Source organism: Leptonychotes weddellii, chromosome 6, assembly GCF_054177405.1.
Source record: "Leptonychotes weddellii isolate Sample4059 chromosome 6, ASM5417740v2, whole genome shotgun sequence".
NCBI lineage: Eukaryota > Metazoa > Chordata > Mammalia > Carnivora > Phocidae > Leptonychotes > Leptonychotes weddellii.
In genome coordinates, this window is record NC_138374.1 from 111,745,963 (window position 1) to 111,767,537 (window position 21,575).

The window sequence follows — 21,575 nt, forward strand, 5'->3', positions numbered from 1 at the left end:
TAAGTTCTTTATAGATTTTGGATACTAACTCTTTATCAGATAAGTCATTTGCAAATATCTTCTCCCATTCTGCAGGTTGTCTTTTAGTTATGTTGACTGTTTCCTCTGCTGTGCAAAAGCTTTTCATCCTGATGAAGTCCCGATAGTTCATTTTTGCATGTGTTTCCCTTGCCTTTGGAGATATGTCCCTAACCCCACCGCCCCCACCCCCCATACATTTTAAAAGATGAGGAAACTGATTGGGGCACCTGGGTGGCTCAGGCGTTAAGCGTCTGCTTTCGGCTCAGGTCATGATCCCAGGGTCCTGGGATCGAGCCCAGCATCGGGCTCCCTGCTCAGTGGGGAGCCTGCTTCCCCCTCTCCCACTCTCCCTGCTTGTGTTCCCTCTCTCGCTGTGTCTCTCTCTGTCAAATAAATAAATAAATAATCTTTAAAAAAAAACTGACCTTTCCAAGGTCAGTTGGCTAGCATGGTATTCACAGATCTAAAATCACCTCTTTTCATTTTTCCCAGCTGTGGAAATGCAAGGATCAATAATTCCCCTAAATAATCAAGAGTTGGCTATGATGCAACTGCAAACTCATAGGCATTTTTTGACTGCTAAATTAATGATATCTGGGTGCAAAAAGGCATGGTGAGCACACATTCCTAGTTCCTTTCCTATACAGGGCTTAAAATTGAGCATAGCATTTTCTAAAACAAATATGATCAGATGTGAGATATTTTAGTATCATTACTATCTGTCTTAGCACTTCAAAAAAAAAGATAGCTTCCTTTGCAAAATGTTTGAAGCTCTTGAACGTTCTTACACTAATCTTTCCTGTTATTTTCTCTGCCACATGGTTAAACAAATACAAAACAAATTGGTAATATGGATTTTCTGTCTTTCACATACAAATACATATCCCTGAGCAATTGGGTGAATTATTAACTTATGTCCCCCAAATTGATAAGTATTTGGTTTTAATGATCTTGTTAGGCCTTCAGTTTCCCTTAAGTATTAGTTCTTCACCCCAAAGACTTCTCTTTTCTTTTTATAGTCCCAATAATTCAGAATAAGTTTTGGTCATCTGAATGATTTTTTTTTCCCTGATCTTCCTGAGCAGGATATTAATAAGCCAAGGGAAATGATGTAATAATAATAAGTAACAAGTGTATCTATGTCTTTTTTTTTTAATATTTTTTTTTTATTTATTCATTCGAGACACAGAGATACAGAGAGAGAGCATGAGCAGGGGGAGAAGCAGACTCCCCGCTGAGCAGGGAGCCCGATGCGGGGCTCGATCCCAGGACCCTGGGATCATGACCTGAGCCGTAGCCAGACGCTTAAGCATCTGAGCCACCCAGGCACCCCAAGTGTATCTATGTCTTAAAGAGTAGTCTTGGATATTTAGAACAAGCATATATAAACAACGGTTCTCATATGGGCAGAAAGCTGCAAGAATTTTAATGATCGTGATGTTACTTTTTAGTACAAGTAGAAACAATACAGTAAGCCTCACTAATTCAGAACCATTCAACTTGGCAACAAAAAGCTGAATTTAACATATACTTTAAGAAATGCAATTTTAGGGGCACCTGGGTGGCTCAGTAGTTAAGCATCTGCCTTTGGCTCAGGTTATGATCCCAGGGTCCTGGGATCGAGCCCCGCATCGGGCTCCCTGCTCGGTGGGAAGCCTGCTTCTCCCTCTCCAATTCCCCCTGCTGTGTTCCCTCTCTCGCTGTCTCTCTCTCTGTCAAATAAGTAAGTAAAATCTTAAAAAAAAAAAAAAAAATGAAATACAATTTTATTTTATTTTTTTAAATATATGCTTTTTTTTTTTTTAAGATTTTTATTTATTTATTTATTTGACAGAGAGAGAGAGAGTGACAGCACAAGTAGGCAGAGAGGCAGGCAGAGGGAGAGGGAGAAGCAGGCTCCCCGCTGAGCAGAGAATCCGATTCGGGGCTCAATCCCAGGACCCTGGGATCATGACCTGAGCCAAAGACAGATGCTTAACCTACTGAGTCATCCAGGTGCCCCAAGAAATGCAATTTTAATGACCTCAACCCAATGGCTTCTGTAAAGTAATGTAATTGATACAGTATGGTGCAACTAAAAGGATGTTGGGAACGTCAGATGTAACATTAAAATACCTAGTCTTGCTCCCAATTCTATCACTAATTCATTGTGTGTCTCTCTCAGAAAGGCTAATGCCAGATCTGCCAAAGTGTTGGGAGAAGTTAAATAAAATAGATGACAGGGTTTTGATAAAAGTTCAAAGAACTAAGCAAATATTTTATCCTCAGAAATTGTAATAGACAAGAAACCTACATTTATATAAACCTTATAAAAGGTCTTAAACATTTAAAACTTGGATTGTAAAATAAACGATACATCAGTAATACTTTTAATTTCCTGAATTTCTGCTTCTGCTGCTGGTTTTAGACAGAATTTCTCGAGTTGGATACTCAGAGTATGAAACAGAAAGGCATCTGTAAACTTCCTATCAAAAATAAAACCTAAAAACAGTGTCTGAATTTGCACAAGAGTTCAAGTTGGTGAGTCTGAATTAGTGAACCAACAATAATCACTGTAGAACAGTCTGGTAATGTTTTCCAGATTCTATATTTCTTGCTGCTTGGGAGGCAGAACTTCATACCTGTATACATCCTTGTACTGACTTGACCATAATGTGTTTCGTTCTTTTAAAATAATCAATACTTACTCTTTAGAATGACAAGTATATTATATTCACATCTTGGTTTCAAAGTTCTGTTGAAATGAGTGGGATTAGACCCAGGGAGGCAGTGGTTCTCTGGTTGTTTGACTTCGTTCATATCTAGTCATACCTGGTGCGTGTCCATAGGAGGTATTGCAGGCGGCTCATTTCAAAGATGCCCCCCGCCCCCCCACAAAGGGCCACATTACCCAGGGGATTTGGAATAGGGAGCACAGCAGGATAGTGATGACCACATTTGTGTCATTCTGGCACTAGAGAGTCCTACCATGTCATAGCCCTGGGGTCAGAAGACTAAGTTCACCAAAAGATACTATGACATTCCCTGCCCAATCCACAATGGGCATTAAGGTATGAGTAATATAAGCTTTTTTTTTTTTTTCTTTTTTAAAGATTTTATTTATTTATTTGAGTGAGAGAGAATGAGAGAGAGCACGAGAGGGAAGAGGGTCAGAAGGAGAAGCAGACTCCCTGCTGAGCAGGGAGACCGATGCGGGACTCGATCCCAGGACTCCAGGACCATGATCTGAGCCGAAGGCAGTCACTTAACCAACTGAGCCACCCAGGCGCCTGAGTAATATAAGCTTTATAAAACAAACTGATTATTTGGATAGAGCTTGTTGAATGCCTTTTCTCAACAATTCCATTTTGTAAAAGAGTGTTCTGCTGCTCTTTCATTTCACATAACCCTTTTCCCCATGGTGCTCTCTTCCTTTCTCATTCCTGTCCCTTTTCTGCATGAGCAGTATCCCTTACTCCCCTCTAAGACCTGGAGGATAGAAACAACAGGCTCTACCCAGCCTTCTGTGAGGAACAAACCCAACACGAAGCTGCTCCTGGCAATGCAACCACACTGTGGCCCTTGGACTAACAGGAGTAGTTTTAAAGAAAAGGATTTATTTCAAATGCTGAATTATGAAGGAGTATTGATTGTATGAGTGGAAATATCTAGACGATTATCTTTTTTCTTCTGGACTAATGCTGTAATGCAGAGAAAGGCTTCAGCTATTTATTTTGAATACAGTACCTTGTTTACTAAATGTGCATGTAAATTCTTAAATGTTACCTTTTATTACCTCTTAGAAATCATCTCTCCAAAAGTCAATAAGAAAGTTGTAGATCACTAAAAAAGCTAAGTAAGTTGAACTGAATTGGGCTCTTAGCCACACTCACACAAAATAATATTTTAATTGGCTAAGCTAATATTTGATCCAAGTTCATAAAAGTTTGAAATCAAATAATTAAATGCAAATACAGTCTTCATCCCAAAGACGATAAGAATGCCTTTAAGCTAATATTTTTAACAAGAACTGTTCGACAGCGTTCTCTTGTAAATTTTATCATACCTGAGGCAGTTTTCCTCATTCGATTAGCTGGAAAGCTGAATTTATCCCGAGGCAAACCAGACATCTAGTACAGGCTAAATTCAACAACTGGAGCTTAAATTTGGTTTAATATATCCCCACTTGGATCTGCCTGTTTAATTCTCTTTCATATGATAACGTTGGTTTATTCATAGTCTTGACTTACCACCTGAACAAACTGAACCTCGTATCTTATTCTAAGAGAATAAGAAAACTTTGCAAAACCCACAAAAGTTCCTGAATGGAAATCAAATGCAAACTTATGAATCAAAAACTGTCTTAGGACGTGACTACAAGAATGTAGTGAAGAGCTTTTCTCTCAGGAAGGGCTGCTTTTTATGAATGTGGACATTTCATATTCTGAGGGGACAGATGGTCTTCTTGTTCAAGAAATTGCAGCGGCAATTTTGAGCGTCATGTGCACTTGAAAAGCTATCTATTATCAAAAATTGTATGTATTTGCCCTTAGTATTAGGTTTGTTTTGACACACAGCTTTATTTGAAATTGAGGGGGAAACCAGAAAATTGCCTCGTCCTAGGCCCCTTTAAATTTTGTTTTCCTGCCTCAAAATATTCAATCAGTTCCCAGCCAGAGACCTTATTTTTGCCTTCATTCTCCAAGAATTTTTAATATGGTTTTTGCTATCATCTGGTATGGAGAGGTTGATGAAACATAGGCTCTATTTTAATTCATGTTTTTAAAATAATTCTTTAGTAGAGCCTTCCTTCCTCATTTTTATCCCCAACACTTTTGGAAAACAAACTGCAAATTTATACATAGAAGGAAAATGTGAGTGTTCTATGTCAGTTGATGCGGTCCCTCAGCACAGTACAGCCTCAAAATAGATTTTTCCTCAGCGTATACAGATTACCACTTCATAACATCAGACAAACCAAGTGTTTTCCCTTCTCCTAATTCACAGAACTCAATTTCTTCCATTTTGAGTCAAATTATACTTCTTCTAGAGATAAGTTATGGGAAATGTGTGCTACTGTGATGTTTGAAATTGGTTATGAATTTAACAAGGTGAGGAACTTCAAAACTTCTTAAGAGTTAACAGCTGGGACTGTTGGTACATAAAAGGTGCTCAGTATATTCTCAGGGCATTAATTTGCCTATGCTTTATATTCATGGCAGCTTAATTCAAATTAGCCCAAGTTTAATAGTACATGTATTGGGTGTCTTTTGTGTGTGTCGTGCTATGTTTGCTCTGTGTGGGAAATAACCATAAGATAGGATCACTGCCTTTCGAGAGACCACAGTCTAGTAGGGGAGGCAGGGTACAGACCAGTGACTGGAAGATCAAGAAAAGCTTGACAGGGAAGATAGGATTGGAAATATTTGGAAGATCTTCCAGGCACAAGCAAGGGGAGGACTGATGTATGAATTAGTGTGAAAGGACATTCTTTCACTTGACCAGTGTGAAATAGTCTCCTGTTTTGTCCAGGCACTGTGCTAGGCCTGGGGAAGGAAGGGTAACCATTAACAAGGTATCTGCATCCCTGTTCTCAGAACTGACTGTCAGATAACCCAGTGACCTATGTGATGGGCAAATGGAATGTGCCATAGCATCTACAGAGATGGCTTGGGGGAGGCTTCCTGGAGGCAATGATGTCTATACGGAGTCCTGAGAGATAGCGATCCAATAATTGGCATAGGGAAAACAGGAGAAGGAATAGGCTCAGAAAAATTGGAGAGACTGAGCTCAGTTTTAGACAGTGTGAGTTTGAAATACCCACTAGCCATTGGGGAAGAGATGTCCATTAAGCGGCTGTTATCTACAGAACCTCAAGTCATATTCGGCAGCCTTCAATAATGGGTCATTGAGTGATCTGGTAAATGTGTCAAACATGGCAAAGTAAAATGTTCTACACATAGAAAAGTCCTCATGATTCAAGAAAAACAGGCAGGCTTGGCACTACAGGCAGAACATCCAGCCAAAATTCCCTTTTGACTCTTTCCCAAGAAAACACAATGCATAATGGACTTCATGCTTTTTGCTTACTGTTATGAAATAATTCTGCACGAAACAAAAATAAAGTCTGCCGTGAATTTGATATGGAAAAATAGTATGTCAAAGGCAGAAGAAAAAGAAAGAAAAGGTTTTGGTTTAGGGCAAAGCAGGGTTTAATCAAGAAATTTATTTGTTCATTCCTCACATATTTAACAGTGGTCCCCCCACCCCCTGATCTGTGGGGGAAATGTTCTAAGACCCCTAGTCATGGAAGCTTGACACTGTGGATGGTACTGATATATACACAGTATATTTTTTCTATAAATGCATACCTATGATAATGTTTCATTTCTAAATTAGGCACAGTAAGAGATAAACAGCAATAGCTAATAATAAAATGGAACGATTATAATAATATACTGTAATAAAGGTTATGTGAATGTGGTTTTCCTCTCTCTCAAAATCCCTTATCGTGCTATACTCACCCTTCTTCTTATGATGATGTGAAATGATAAAACGCCTACGTGATGAGGGGCGCCTGGGTGGCTCAGTCGTTAAGCGTCTGCCTTCGGCTCAGGTCATGATTCCAGGTCCTGGGATCGAGCCCCGCATTGGGCTCCCTGCTCGGCGGGAAGCCTGCTTCTCCCTCTCCCACTCCCCCTGCTTGTGTTCCCTCTCTCGCTGTGTCTCTCTCTGTCAAATAAAAATCTTTAAAAAAAAAACAAAAAAAAACCGCCTACGTGATGAGACGAAGGGAGGTGAATAGTGTAGACACTGTGTCTACTAACAGTAGACTAATTAGGCGGCTACTAACCTCCTGATGGTACATCCGGAAAAGGGTCATCTGCTTTCAGACTATAGTTGACTGCCCGTGGCTGAAACCACGGAAGGCCAAGCCATGGATAAGGGGGCCGCTACACTGAGGATCTTCTCTGTGCTGAACACTGCCCTAGGAGCTAACATACAGCTGCAAATTAGACCAAGTCCCTTCCTTCACAGCTTTCATGCTGGTGAGGGTAGCAGGCAATTTCAAAAATTAGACAAATGTATAATGTACGGTCAGTCCAACAAGCAACAATAAGAACATATAGTTTAGGGATCTAGGGAAGAGTAGACACAAAATGGAGGTAGTGGTCACTCTGAGGCGTCAGGAATTAGTTCACGGAAGGAACACACAAGGAGCCTGAAGGGTGATGTTCCTTTTGTTTCTTCAGAGTGGTGGATTCACAAGTGTTCATTATATCATGTTTAAAAACCTACCTATACATTACATCTTTAAATTTCTAGTTGTGGTAGAATACACATAACATAAAATTTATTATCTTAACCACTCGGAAGTGTACAGTTCAGGAGTGTTAAATACATTTACATTCTTGTCCAGCCAATCTCCAGAACCCTTTTCATCTTACAAAAACTCATTCTTTTTTTTTTTTTTAAAGATTTTATTTATTTATTTGACAGAGAGAGACACAGCGAGAGAGGGAACACAAGCAGGGGGAGTGGGAGAGGGAGAAGCAGGCTTCCCGCCGAGCAGGGAGCCCGATGTGGGGCTCGATCCCAGCACCCTGGGATCATGACCTGAGCCAAAGGCAGACACTTAACGACTGAGCCACCCAGGTGCCCACAAAAACTCAAATTCTATACTTATTCAACAACGGCCCCCATTGCCTTCTCCCCCTAGGCCCCGGCAATCACCATCCTACTTTCTGTCTATGAATTTACTACTCTGGGTACCTCATACAAGTGGAATCATACTGTATTTTTCTTTTTGTGACTGGCTTATTTCACTTAGCACAGTGTCCTTGTGGTAGCTTATGTCAGAATTTCCCTCCTTTTTAAGGCTGCTTAGGGGCACCTGGGTGGCTCAGTCGTTAAGCGTCTGCCTTTGGCTCAGGTCATGGTCCCAGGGTCCTGGGATCGAGCCCCACATTGGGCTCCTTGTGCTGCGGGAAGCCTGCTTCTCCCTCTCCCACTCCCCCTGCTTGTGTTCCCTCTCTCGCTCTTTCTCTGTCAAATAAATAAATAAAATCTTTAAAAAAAAAAAAAAAGAAGGCTGCTTAATATTCCATTGGATGTATAGACCACATTTTGTTTGTCTGTTCATTGGTCCGTGGCTCCTTAGGTTGCTTCTACCTTTTGGCTATCGTGAACAATGCTGCTAGGAACAGATATGGGTATACAAATATCTCTTTGATACACGACATATTTTAAAGAAAAATAAGGCAGAGTGAGGGCACAGAGAGATTTGGTAGTAAGGCAAAGCTTTTGTAGAAAGGGTAGTCAAAGCTTTTGTAGAAAGGGTAGTCAGCAAAGGCTTCTTTGAGTAGATGTTATTTGAGCTGAGGCTGAAGTGAAGTGAGGGAGTGAGTCCTACACAATAGGGGAGGAACCATGCAGAATGAGGGAACAGCAAGTGCAAGGGTCCTAAGGCAGAAGGAAGCTTTGCGTGTTGGAGAAAAGCAAGAAGACCAGTGTGTTTGGGGAGGAGTGAGGCCAACAGATACGGTTTCTGAGTTAGACTATGATAAAGGATTTCCACTTTCTTCTGAGAAGAAACTATGTAAACTCATGGAATGTTGTTTTGTTCAAAGGATTTAAGTGATGCCATTTGTATTCAATTCTATATTCTGTGCGCTCAGGGCAAAGTGTGTGTCAGCACACACAGGAGCTAGCTCTGAGACTTCTGCAAGCTTTGTGTCTGTGCATGCCAAAGCTACATCGTTCCTTGTCAAGGAGGGAGCTACATCAATGTAAATGAATTTAGTACCACTTTTCCTAGGGCACAGTGTGTCAGATCATAGCTATATACTAAACAAAGTTTCAAATGATTTGTAATGCAGGCCAAAAACCATCTTGGAGAATTGAAGTACTTTCCAGACAGTTAAGCAAAAAGCCAGTGATAGTCTAGTAGGGTGATTGCAGAATACTGCTTGTACCTGTTTGTTGACAATCCAGTATCTTCCTCTCCATACTTCAGTTCATAAGCATTCAGTCATAGACTATTAGGGTTGTGGGTGACAATAGAGACCAAGTCCAACTTTGAAGTTCCCAGATGAGGAAAAGTTGAGGCCCCAAATAGTGACATGCTCATGATCTCACAGTTAGAATTGAGACTAAAAATAAAGACATTTTTTTTTTAAAGATTTTATTTATTTATTTGCGAGAGAGAGAATGAGAGACAGAGAGCACGAGAGGGAGGAGGGTCAGAGGGAGAAGCAGACTCCCTGCTGAGCAGGGAGCCCGATGCGGGACTCGATCCCGGGACTCCAGGATCATGACCTGAGCCGAAGGCAGTCGCTTAACCGACTGAGCCACCCAGGCGCCCTAAAGACATTTAATAAATGTCTGCTGCCTCTTGGGGATGACCCATTATGAACAAAAAATTGACAAGAGGGCAGACACTGCTCCAAGTGACATTCTCTATGCAAAGGTATTTCCTGAGCCTATGCTTCTCTGGCCCATGCTGCCACTCGCTCCGTCGTAGCATTTTGTGCAGGCTGCCATGTATAGTTGGGAAAATTGGGCTTCAAAATTAATACAACAGGGCGCCTGGGTGGCTCAGTCGGTTAAGCGACTGCCTTCGGCTCAGGTCATGATCCTGGAGTCCCGGGATCGAGTCCCGCGTCGGGCTCCCTGCTCGGCAGGGAGTCTGCTTCTCCCTCTGACCCTCCCCCCTCTCATGTACTCGCTCTCATTCTCTCTCTCTCAAATAAATAAATAAATCTTTAAAAAAAAAAAATTAATACAACAGCATGAAAAGTCTGTAGCTGAAACTTCAGAATTGGCCCTGTTTTCTGGAATGTTCTTTGTGATCGAGGAGGGGATAAACTTTGAAGTATTCACTGTGCCTTCCATTAATTTTGGAAAACTGCAACATCAGAGACTGTTTTGTCCGTGAAACTTTGTGGCAGGGAAAAGGATTAGATGGCTGTTTAGAATATGTGTTGGAAGCAAACAAGTTAATCAGTAAATTTGAATATTTTATCAGTACATTTTATTATTAAAATTTTAAGAAATAATGACTAGGATGTAATACTTTTGCATTTTTAAGTTTATTCAAATTTAATTCATATTTTACTTTTCCGTGAGACTAAGAGAGTTATTTCCCATATTTTACAGATAGAAACACAGGCTCAGAGTGATTGAAAGACTTGCTTGACAGGACTAGTCAATGGAATTAAATTAGACCAAATTCCCTTTGAATGATGTTATTATAGCCACAAAATCAAGTGCTTTTCAAACTTTTTAAATCAGTGGAACCCTGTTTCCTAAACTCCATATAAGAAGCAAAGAGAAACTCTTTTTTCCTTAGCCCTGCTACCTTATAGTCCCAGTGGAAAGGGCTGGGTGGAGATTGCCCAGAAAAGACCCCCATGAAGGCACCCTGTGACACTAAATTGTACTCATTCTCAGTTGTGCCTGCTATTTAGAATAATGAACTGTGGCATTTAAGATATTAAAGTTCCTTCAAAATCATTAAAGATGAATTAAGGTATGAGCCATAGCAATATAAATGTCAATAGTATATTATTTCATTAAAATTCTCTGAAAACCGCTCATGTATTATGAGATCAGACCCTTTAGAAAAGGAACTATTTGATTAACCAGGACATCCCATTCTCCAAGCTCAGCAGATGGCAGAAACTTGCAGGCTGTGGCACTAGGGGGAAAACAATCTCCAGGAAGTCAGGAGCCCTTCAAGGTCTAGTTCCAAGCTCTGCAGGGGCGGCGGGGAGCGGGGCGGGGTGGGCAGGAGGGGATGTCTTGTGGGCGGGGTTCAAGAACTCTAGAGCCAGATAGCTTGTTACAATCCAGGGTCTGCGTTTTAGTAGCTGTGGAGGTAGAGTTACGTGACCCCTGTAAATCGGTTTCTTTATCTGGAGAATGAAGATAATAATACCTTCCCAAGATTCTTAACAGTATTAAATGAGAAAACATGTAAAAAATCCTTTGCACATTGACTAGCACTCTGAAATGTTAGCTTCTCCCTCCCTGTGTCTGGCTTACTTTGAGATCTTAGAAAAGCTATTTAATCTCTGAGTCTTAATTTCAAAATACTTGTAATACCTTCTCAAGGAAGCCATCCTTTAAAAGTTAGCCTTCTCCAGAATTCCACCACTAGGCCCCTTCTCTCTCTAAACATTCTCACCAACCCCGGAGGTTTCATCCAACACTGGTCCATTGATGAGTCCCAAATCTAGACCACCATCCAGGCCTCTCTGCTTAGGTCTGGACCTTCATTTCCTGCCATTTCCTCTATATCTACTGAGTGTTCCACAGGCTCCTTAAATTCAATATGGCTATACCTAGACTTATTAAATCCTGCCCTCTCAAATATGCCTCTGCCTCTTGCCAAAAGGATAGCCACCACCTTTCTCCCTTGACAGACACCCAGGAGTCATCCAGGACCTTCACTCTGTCCTACTTGATTAACACAGGGCCAATAAGCCCTGTTGAGTCAACCATCTTGATGCCTTTCAAGTCCATCCCCTCCCCCCCCGCCCCGCCCCATGGCCCACTGTACTTCTCACCTCTATTCCTGCGACAGCCTCCCGATTGGTCCTCCCATGAGACTGCTCCCTCCTTCCCCTTCTTCATGTACCAATTCCTTCTCCACACTTCTGGTAGAGTGCTCATTCTAAATCAGAGTTGACCATTGCCGTCTTAAAATCTTTAGGGCTTCTGTATTGCTTTCAGACCAAAATCCAGACTCTTTCTGACATGGGATGTCCTTAGTCTTAAACTTTATGGCCCATCCTCCTCTTGCCCCTCTGCTCTCCTTCTGCGTGAAAGTTAAGCTGCTGATCCTGTGTGTGCCCAACACATCCACGGCTTATCTCTATAACATTAAATAAACTACTTGACACAGAGACTGTGTTTTATTCCTGTATCTTTAATACCTGGCACAGGACTGTCAAACTGAATGAATGGATGGATGGATGGATGATGAATGAATTCATATATTTCATATATTGCATATACATAAAGGTGTAAAATAATAAATAATGCATGTTACAGTGCCTTGTAAGTTACAAAGCGTCAGTAGTTGTAAGGGCTTGTTTTTCCTGTGTCCATAAATAATGCATACTCTGTTTGTCCACATTTTTACACACAGCTCCTGCCAAAGAGTTGCATTTTCTTGTTAGTAATTTGCATATGAAGGCACAGAATTGTATATTCTAGTTGCTAAAAATAGCTCTTGGGTTAATAAGCATACACACACAAACACATTTTTGTAGGGGACTTAACAGCGATGAATGTAAAATCTTGAGTTTGAAGTTTTGCTGGAAACAGGATAGAATTTAATCTTAGACATCAGCATTAAAAATATCTTGTCCACCCATTTCCAAACCCTAAACAGCCCTCACTCTTTATTAAGTGAACTTGGTTCATATGAAAAGAACTAGCAGGTTGCTCTCAAAGTTCTTCTAAAATTATGTATGTAAATTATTTAAATATAGCCCTTTCAAAAATAATTTTAAAAATTAATTCCTTACAGAAAATTGTTTCCTTTCTCCTTTTCTGACTTATTAAAGGAAAAAGTCTTCTGAGGACAAATCGTGTACCGATTTATAGATCGCCATCCTTCCAAAAGCCTCAAGGAAAAGAAATGTTCTCTAGGTACAAAATGGTACCTCCTTTTCCCACTTTCATCTCTTTTAAAGGGCAAGATACAATTGTTTTTCCCACATGTGGAAAATTTACAAAGATAATTATCTTCTCGGCAAAAAAAACGGCACACTCCATTTGAGCCCCCAGCCTCCCAACCTCCCAACCTCCCAACCTCCCAACCTCCCAGCCCCCTTGCTCAGCAAAGGACCCATCACTGACAAAAGTGCTGAACAGGAAGATTTACAGGCTGTGCCATGTGGCAGGTACCAGGGAGGCAGAAATCAGTATCTTCACCTTCAGAGAGAGTCTGAGTGTTGTGTATGACTGAGAAGCCAGTAACTGTAATATATTCAAGAAGACCTAAGGGTTTACTTTCCAGTAAGGATGGAAAAAATCTGAGCATGCCACTGTGAGCTTATCGTAATGCTGCTTCATATAAAAAGTTGGTAATTAGTCCCTGAGTGAATAAAGTAGAATAGATGATAAGAGATTGATACTTAGAGGAGAAGCACAAAATGCTTTTGCCAGTCATCAAAATTTAAAGGCTATAGAAAAAGGGTTGGGGATGCCTCTGTCTGTTTACATGCGATTTCCAACTCTGAATTTGCAATGATAGAGTTCATTAACTTGTATTTTTAAATTGTATTAAGATGAAGCTTATAAATTTCAAAGGAGAACATAGAGGGCCAAATGCAGGAGACTTGAAGATCCAGCATAAGAGACCGCAGAAGAACTGGTGGGAATTCTGGTCTCCTGTCAATCTCCCCTCTTCTACCATCCAAATATGGTACAGTGGTATTTATACAGGAACTGAACAGCACATCTCAAAAACATATGATTTCTGAGGACTCCGGAATATGTAATAATTTTCCAAATTCTGTTTTCTCATGTAATTTAATATCAGTTCATTCATGAAGTTTTGGTGTTACAGAGTCCTGTTATAGATGAATTTAGACTCCCAAGTATGCCAGCCCCCATTCATTACTTAATGTGGAATAGGACTTGATTTACGGGAAGAACATCCCAGAGAAAATGCTTAAGATTTTAAATGTATTTCATATATGAATTTTCACAAAAGGACATGAATACCATGGGGCGCCTGGGTGACTTAGTCAGTTAAGCATCTGACACTTAATTTTGGCTCAGGTCATGATCTCAGGGTTGTGAGATCACGCCCCTCATTGGGATCTGTGCTCAGCTCAGTCTGCTTGAGATTCTCTCCCTCCTTCTCCTTCTGCCCCTCCCCCCACTTTCTCCCAATAAATAAACAAATAAATAAATAAATGATAAAATCTTAAAAAAAAAAAAGAGAGAATTCCATGAGTATTGTGGGAGCACACTTAAGTTTCTGGACTTTTCCCAAAAAGTAAATACAAATGAACTACATAAAAGAGAAAATTCTGAGTCTTCTGAGAGGTCGTGTCACCTGAGAGGTGGTGTCACTCATCTTCTCTGTTGCTTTTAGGTCCTTGTGAACCATCTCGACCATAGCAGGGAAACTATGGTCTGCCTCTCAGGCAGAGATGCAAGAAATTTAGGAGCTCAGGGACCCTATTCCAAATCCAAATGAGGATGTGGGCACATTTCCCTTAAAGCAAAACTGACCAGTGAAAATCCTCATTGGCAAAACATGTAAATTAAGACTTGATTATTCAGACCACAGGATTCACACAGGATTCTTTAGCCAGAAAACACTGTCACATTTTAAATATTTTATTTCAGGGAGAAATCTACTGTATAAATCAATTTTTGAAAGCCAGTTTCAAATTAGAAAAAGAAAGGAAATTGGCTTATACGATACTTAACAGTTGAATATAATAGGTAATGTCACAGTGATATCCGTCTTGGACAAATACATCAATAATATAAAGCAAACATTAATTGGAGAATTCTCTGGAGATGCTTTGACTAATACAGAGTCCTCACTCCAAGATGCTTACAGTCTACTAGGGAAACGGATGGTTACTAAAGCAATGCAAAACGCTGTGAGAGGAATTGCTAGCTGAAAGTAGAATCAACCAGCAGAGCAATGATCCAGGAACGACTTGGTCAGTAAATGAGAGTAATTCCATAAAAATCTTGTTCTTTCTTTTTTTTTTTTTTAACCTTACATAGCTTAAATATCAGGATCATTGATGCCAAATTATAAATTGTCTCTGTAGACATAGAAACAAAATAGACATTCAGTAAGTACCTTTGGGGCAATTAGCAGCATAAGTTTTGTTAGACTTAATGAGAAATTCTTAGAAATGGCTTAATGGGAAAATTAATTCAGTCATATGAATTCAACTCTGATGGACTTTAGAGAAAAATTATAGATATGGCCATAGTATGAGAAACCTGTATATTTTCCTTCAGAAGGAAAATGGCATATATTTTTAAACTTTTGGAACAAAGGTACCAGTTTGGATCAGTATTTATAGAAATTATCCAGCACATGCTAATCTGGAGATCTTAAATGATCATTCTGTGATAATAATAAGCACATAAACCAGGACTAATGATCTATTCTTTTTGTTTTATGTTTTTTAATAGATTTTTTTTTTCTTAACAGAGTGGCATAATTTATCACAGAAGGTAGAACCTAGGTCTCAAAAAATACATTTATCAAAAAAAGAGAAAGTTTCAAGAACAACTTTCTAAGACTTTTATTTATCTTACATTTTTTACTGTGCAAATTCTTACATCCTCCCTATTAATTCTATGACTCTTGTTAGATTTCCTTGCTTGTGAGAATATCTTTCATTGTAGCATAAAATAATACTCCATTTCATTTGTTTTTCTATAATTGTGTTTAGATTACTATAACACTGAAAGTGGCTTGTTTTCTTTTTCAACTTCCTAGTCGTATGTAAAAGAGAAAGGTGAATTCTGTCTCCTCTCAGTTGGATGAAGGTAAAAAGAAAAAGCACTGAGAAATTTGCCAAAAATTGAACTATTTTTAAATGATATTCGCTCTCTGCCATGATCCTTTATGAAGGACCCACACACATCACCAAAGTGTGAGCCCTTGAAAGGAGAACATGCACTGCAGGGGACAAAGCTAACACGAGTGTAAATTCTTCTGTCCTGAATCCAGCTAGAGCATATCAATGATATTTCCAATTGTTGACATTTTATAATTTTGAACCAAAGGTAACTAAACATATCAGTCTTTTTAAATAATTTAAGATCATTTTGGGGGTACCTGGATGGCTCAGTCGTTAAGCGTCTGCCTTCGGCTCAGGTCATGGTCCCAGGGTCCTGGGATCGAGCCCTGCATCAGGCTCCCTGCTTGGTGGGAAGCCTGCTCTTCCCTCTCCCACTCCCCCTGCTTGTGTTCCCTCTCTCGCTGTGTCTCTCTCTGTCAAATAAATAAATAAAATCTTTAAAAAATAATAATAATTTAAGAACATTTTAAAAATATTTTAAATCAGATGGAAAATGCTTTATTAACTGTAAAGTAGGACATACATAAAATGTCAGGTGGGCAACAACTTGCCTACGAGTTTCAATGCCATAAGAAGACACAGCGCCTAATAGTGTAGCATTTGTCTGTTGGTACATCTCACTAATAAATAATCAATTTTTTTTATTCTCCCATCTCACTTTGAAATACATGTGGTATCTGGTGCTCACACTATGTACCTATTTCAGTACTTATTCCTCACTGTTTTTAATTTGGGGCAGAGACTTGGAGGATGAGGAGGGGAAAGCATGTTTAATGTGAAGTTATGGCTCAAAATACAAACACTAAAATCATCCCAGACACATTTAAACAGCAAATGTAAGGTAACCTTTTTTTGTTTTTTGTTTTGTTTTGTTTTTGTTTGTTTTTACTTTTTATTTGAGTAGACTTGACACACAGTGTTTCATTGGTTTCAGGTACACAACATAGTGATCGAACTTCTCTGTATGTTATGCTGGGCCCACCCCGAGCGTAGCTGCCGTCTGTCTCAACACTAGTCCAGAATCACTGACCATATTTCCTATGCTGTGCCCTTTATTCCTGTGACTTAGTCATTCCATAACTCGCAGCCTGTATTTCATACACCCCTTCACCCATTCTGCCTGTCTCCCACCCCCCCAAGGCAAGTAAGTAACCTTATTTTAAGAGGATTTAGAGATACCAAAATGGACATGCACATATGTACAGGCTAAGTTTAACAGCCAAGTTCAGTGCCAGAAGTATTGGGTATGAGTTACTATGGTAACTAGTACTGAGTTTAGTACATTTAACCTTTTAATCATAGTATTATGTGGTTTTCTTCTGAATCATTCTTATTTATTTTTGTCCAATTAGAAAATAAAACAGGGCTGGAGGGGTGCTGCATCTGTTTACTTTCTTAGCATGGATGTATGTAAACACACATATCTATATATTTTTTTCCAGAGACTTCTATATACACATTATATAAAAGTTGTAGTTAACGTAAATAAACTCCAGAAGAGAAATTCCAACATCACCATTTTCCCCTGTTCATTGTCTGTGTATGTATTTGTATGTCAGTCTGTCTTTTTTTGACTCTCTATTTCTCCCTTATTCAATATTTATAAGGACCTCTAGGGCAGATGCCTTAAAACAACTGGATGATCACCAGGAGTTAGGCTGCATGAATTGTCCATGTCCATCTTCTCTGTATGAGTGACCCAGGACCAGGAAAAAAAAAAAAAAGGGAAAGTAAAGTATCAGACTTTCAAACCACATTCAGGTTAAAGGGCACTGGCCATCCTGGAGTGTGTTCTGTCTAAAGGACAAGGCTTTCATTTGATAAAGATCATTAGTCACTGAGATATATATTTTAGAGAGTTCTCAGTAGCGAATATTCTGTTGCCAGTCACTGGAGTGTACCAGATGTTCATTAGCATAGGCTAGACAAGTCAAAGGCTTTCAGAATCATTTAGAAAATGTCAAACAGAAACAAGAACCCTGTCACTTTTTATTAGAATTAACTACATCATACCCGGGACACAGATTTCACCTTGGGTCAGAAAAATTAATACAGAATCATGTGAATTGTGTAATATACTGGGTTAAGATAGGTCTTTCTCTAGGGACTCATTTGCTGGCAATATATTATGATCCCTCTACTTTAGGAATCCTCAAACCTTTCCTTTTGTAAGATATGAAAAGAGTTGACCTTGCTCAAAATCCATTGGTGTCTAATTGATTTGAGGTATATGCAGAATTTCAACAAGACATTCTTCTAAAGCTCTTTTGTGATCCTTTTCCCAGGAAGCTTGGTGAGTGGGGCTTACTGAATATTCAGCAGCATATAAAGTATGCTTTATGTCAGTAGGAAATACATCCATTAATTGAACACACTGCTGTAGTAAACAGGAATTAAAATTCCATTAAAATATCATGGTTTGTTTTTGTTTTTGTTTTTTAAATCCAGATGTCAAAAACCTTGAGAACTTCCAGCTGGTAGAAGGTGTCCAGGAACAAGTCAATGCCGCCCTGCTGGACTATACTATGTGCAACTACCCACAGCAAACAGAGAAATTCGGGCAGCTACTTCTTCGACTACCCGAAATCCGGGCCATCAGCATGCAGGCTGAAGAATACCTCTACTATAAGCATCTGAATGGGGATGTGCCCTATAATAACCTCCTTATTGAAATGTTGCATGCAAAAAGAGCTTAGGTTCCAACCCCTAAAAGCTCTGCTTTCAAAACAAAAAGAGATTGGTGGGGGAAAAAAGAACAGGAAGAAAAGAAAAAAAAATACTCTGAACTGCTCCAAGCAACACTAATTAAAAACTTGGTTTAAAGATATTGAGTTTAAAAAGGCATAATAATCAAATACTTAATAGCAAATAAATGATGTATCAGGGTATTTGTATTGCAAACTGTGAATCAAAGGCTTCACATCCCCAAAGGATTCCATATAAAAGACATTGTAACGGAGTGGATTGAACTCACAGATGGATACCAACCCCATATCGGAATGAAAATGGACAGAACAATTCTTGTATATTTAAACTGATCTCCGCTGTGAAGAAATTTAGGAACTGATCTGTGTTATTAATTAGGCTTATACAGCAGAGGATTTGAGCTTACAGAATGCCTCCATGGTAAAGCTGAACTAAAACAACTCAAAAAATCCATCGGCTGCACCTGTAATAGCCCTTCCTTCTTCCTTTCAAGGACCCAGCACCTTCTGTCCTATGATCACGGAATCTGTCCTTACAGACTTGTGCTCAGCCACACCCACTAGTAGCTCCACCAAATCATGAAAAGCCTAATTTTGAATGTCTACGTCTTAGACCTGCAAACAGCTAATAAGAACAGTCTACAATATGTTAGCTTGCCATTTGAAATATGTTCTGGTTTGTTTTGTCATGTGTTCATGTTAAAAAAAAAAAAGCAGACAGTATCCCTCTTCTGATCTTATATAAGCATTAATTAATATTAAGGGAAAGGAGTACAAATTTAAAGCAAATGCTCCATAGCTAAAGCAAGCTAGACCTTATTTCTGCTATTGTTACTGAAATGTGGCTTTGGCGTTGTCAGATTTCATAAAAATTTCTTGCCAAAAGGCTTATTGGGGTACATTCGTCTTTTTGAACCATCCAAGTTTGTAGTTCATTTGAAAATAAAACCTGAAACATATTTTACTTGGATGTCAAATAGTCACAGTGCTAAGTAGTTTAAAATAAAACCGAAGCATGTTAAGCTATGCAAAAAAGAAAGAAAAAGGTGAGCTAATAAATTGCCTCAAGTCTCCGGCTTGTTGCAGTTGAACATCCCCTAAACATAGAACGGCAACAGTGATTCCTACATATGGACTGGAAAGATACTAAAGCAATTCCAATCTTCCCCAAAAGGGAAAGGAAGAGAGTGATACTGACCTTTCTGAGTCATAGACCAAAGTCTGCTCTAGAACAAATACTGAAGGACAAAGAATTGCAAAACAAACTCTCCAAACGATAGCAGTATTATTGACATGTAATGCCACAGGTATGGAAGTCTTGCCTTATTTCACAATTCTGAGAGGTAGCTGTGCAGATGTGGATCAACATTTGTCTAAAATAAAGTATTAATACTTTCAAGTCAAATAAAAGATAGTGTTTACATTCTTTAGGTCCTGTGGGGGGAGGGGGGAAACTGTGATATTACAAAATAGCTAAAGCAGTAATTTCCTTAATGTTATTTTTCTGATTGGTAATTATTTTTAACAGTACTTAATTATTGTATGTCGTGAGACACTAAAATCAACAATGGGAATCTCATTTAGACTTTGATTTTTTTGAGATTATCAGCGGCACAATCACTTGTAAAAACTGTAAAAACTAAAAGTATCTCCTAGTCCCTTAATTTTTTCATAAATGTTTCAGGCTTTTGAATAGTTTATTTATATTGTATATCATAGTTTCAACTGTAGACAATTATGATGCTAATTTATTGTTCCTTGGTTTCACCTTTGTATAAGATATAGCCAAGACTGAAGAAACCAAATATATGTGTTTACTGTAGCATGTCTTCAAGTTAGCGGAACATAGTTCAGGGACAGAGAAGGGTCTTAATGAATTAAAATCATTCACTTGATTAAATGTCTGTAAATCTTCATAATTCTTACTGTAGTTTATTTAATATCTATTGTAAATTATGTGACTTAGAGTTTCCTCTGTTTCCAAGTAAATTTAACGAGGGTAGAGTCTTCCCTGGTTTCCTTTACAAGCGTTGTAAGTTGTATACCAAAGATATTAGTTACTACTTCTGTGTGTACAAAAAGGATTATTTTATTATTTTTTTAATCACCTCTAATATTCGTCCACATGAAGGGTACACATTTGCTAAGCTGAGTGTCCACAGCTTCTCATGCAGTCTCAGTCACCTGTCATCGCAGCTCAAAGGACAATGAAAAACAGCTGATCAGAGTCAATGTCCCAAGCATTAAATAGACTGGCGGCATCCTTACCCTCCCCACTTAAAAACCAAGTTGGCTAGAAGACATGTGGGGAGGAATGGGTGTTGTTAACAGTTACTGAAGTGGTTGCATCCTGCATGTGGAACATGGGTGGCGGCAATTATGAGATTGGTGGGATGGTTAATTGGAGGGTCTTTAACACTGCAAAAAAAAAAAACAAACAAACCCTAAATACCTTCATTCTGAAAGTCCATGTTTTCTTATTTTAAATAATACAGTAGTACTCTCCCCTGAAAATTAAACCTAAGAAATGTCAATTACTGGTATGTTGTTAACCTAGCAAATTCCATCCTAAGTATAGTTAGAAAGATGGGCAACACGGAGAGTTACATCCACACTCCTGCTGACATCAAGAACAGAAGTTGATAAACAAGAATGTACCACAGCCAACATCTGTGGCCCATCCAAAGTTGGCAAATGAAATTTCTCTAGTGCTCATTGTTAACCAGTCTGTCACGAGACATTTCCTTAGCAACTGCCTTATCAATTACAGGATTTATTAGTAAAAGCAGACTCAAATACAAACATTTTTGGCTTAGCGTGGCTTATTATAGTTGGTCTATGTTTGTAAACAGACAATCTGTAGTGTCTGAACATTTGTATTACAGATCTGCAGCTACCTTGGACCTGAATCCATGCAATGTTTAGAGTGTGAAGTCGGTTACTTGTTGGCGTTTTCTTACTGTATCAGTGAAATACATATTGTCATGTCAGTTCTTGCCAGGAATTTCTCGACAAAATGGATTTTTTTTTTCAGTATTTCAATAAATATTGATATGCCCAGCCTGATAATTTTTTAAAAGTTTTTATGCTGTCCTCATTCTGTTAGATACTAAAGCTTCTAAGTAATTAAGATACCTGACTAGGAATGGAATCAAAAGATTTCCACACAAATAGATAACTTTCCCCTCTCTAGGTATTATCTAGAGTAGTCTTATCCGTAGTTGGATCCTCGAAGCATTAAATGATCTGTGCATACTATCTCTCCACATGAAATAAAGCATTTTATATT

At 39.0% G+C, this 21,575-nt stretch overlaps 1 protein-coding gene across 6 annotated transcripts in view; it reads left to right on the forward strand.

Moving 5' to 3' along the window:
- Nucleotides 1–21,355, forward strand: part of NR5A2 (nuclear receptor subfamily 5 group A member 2) — a 116,274-nt gene extending 94,919 nt beyond the window's left edge. For all 6 annotated transcript variants that reach the window (XM_006729555.3, XM_006729556.3, XM_031024016.2 and 3 more), the window contains one exon: nt 18,030–21,355. In XM_006729555.3, coding sequence (XP_006729618.1) covers nt 18,030–18,277 — 248 coding nt within the window. In that variant the 3' untranslated portion in view covers nt 18,278–21,355. The remainder of the gene's footprint in view (nt 1–18,029) is intronic.
- Nucleotides 21,356–21,575: the final 220 nt, after the last annotated feature.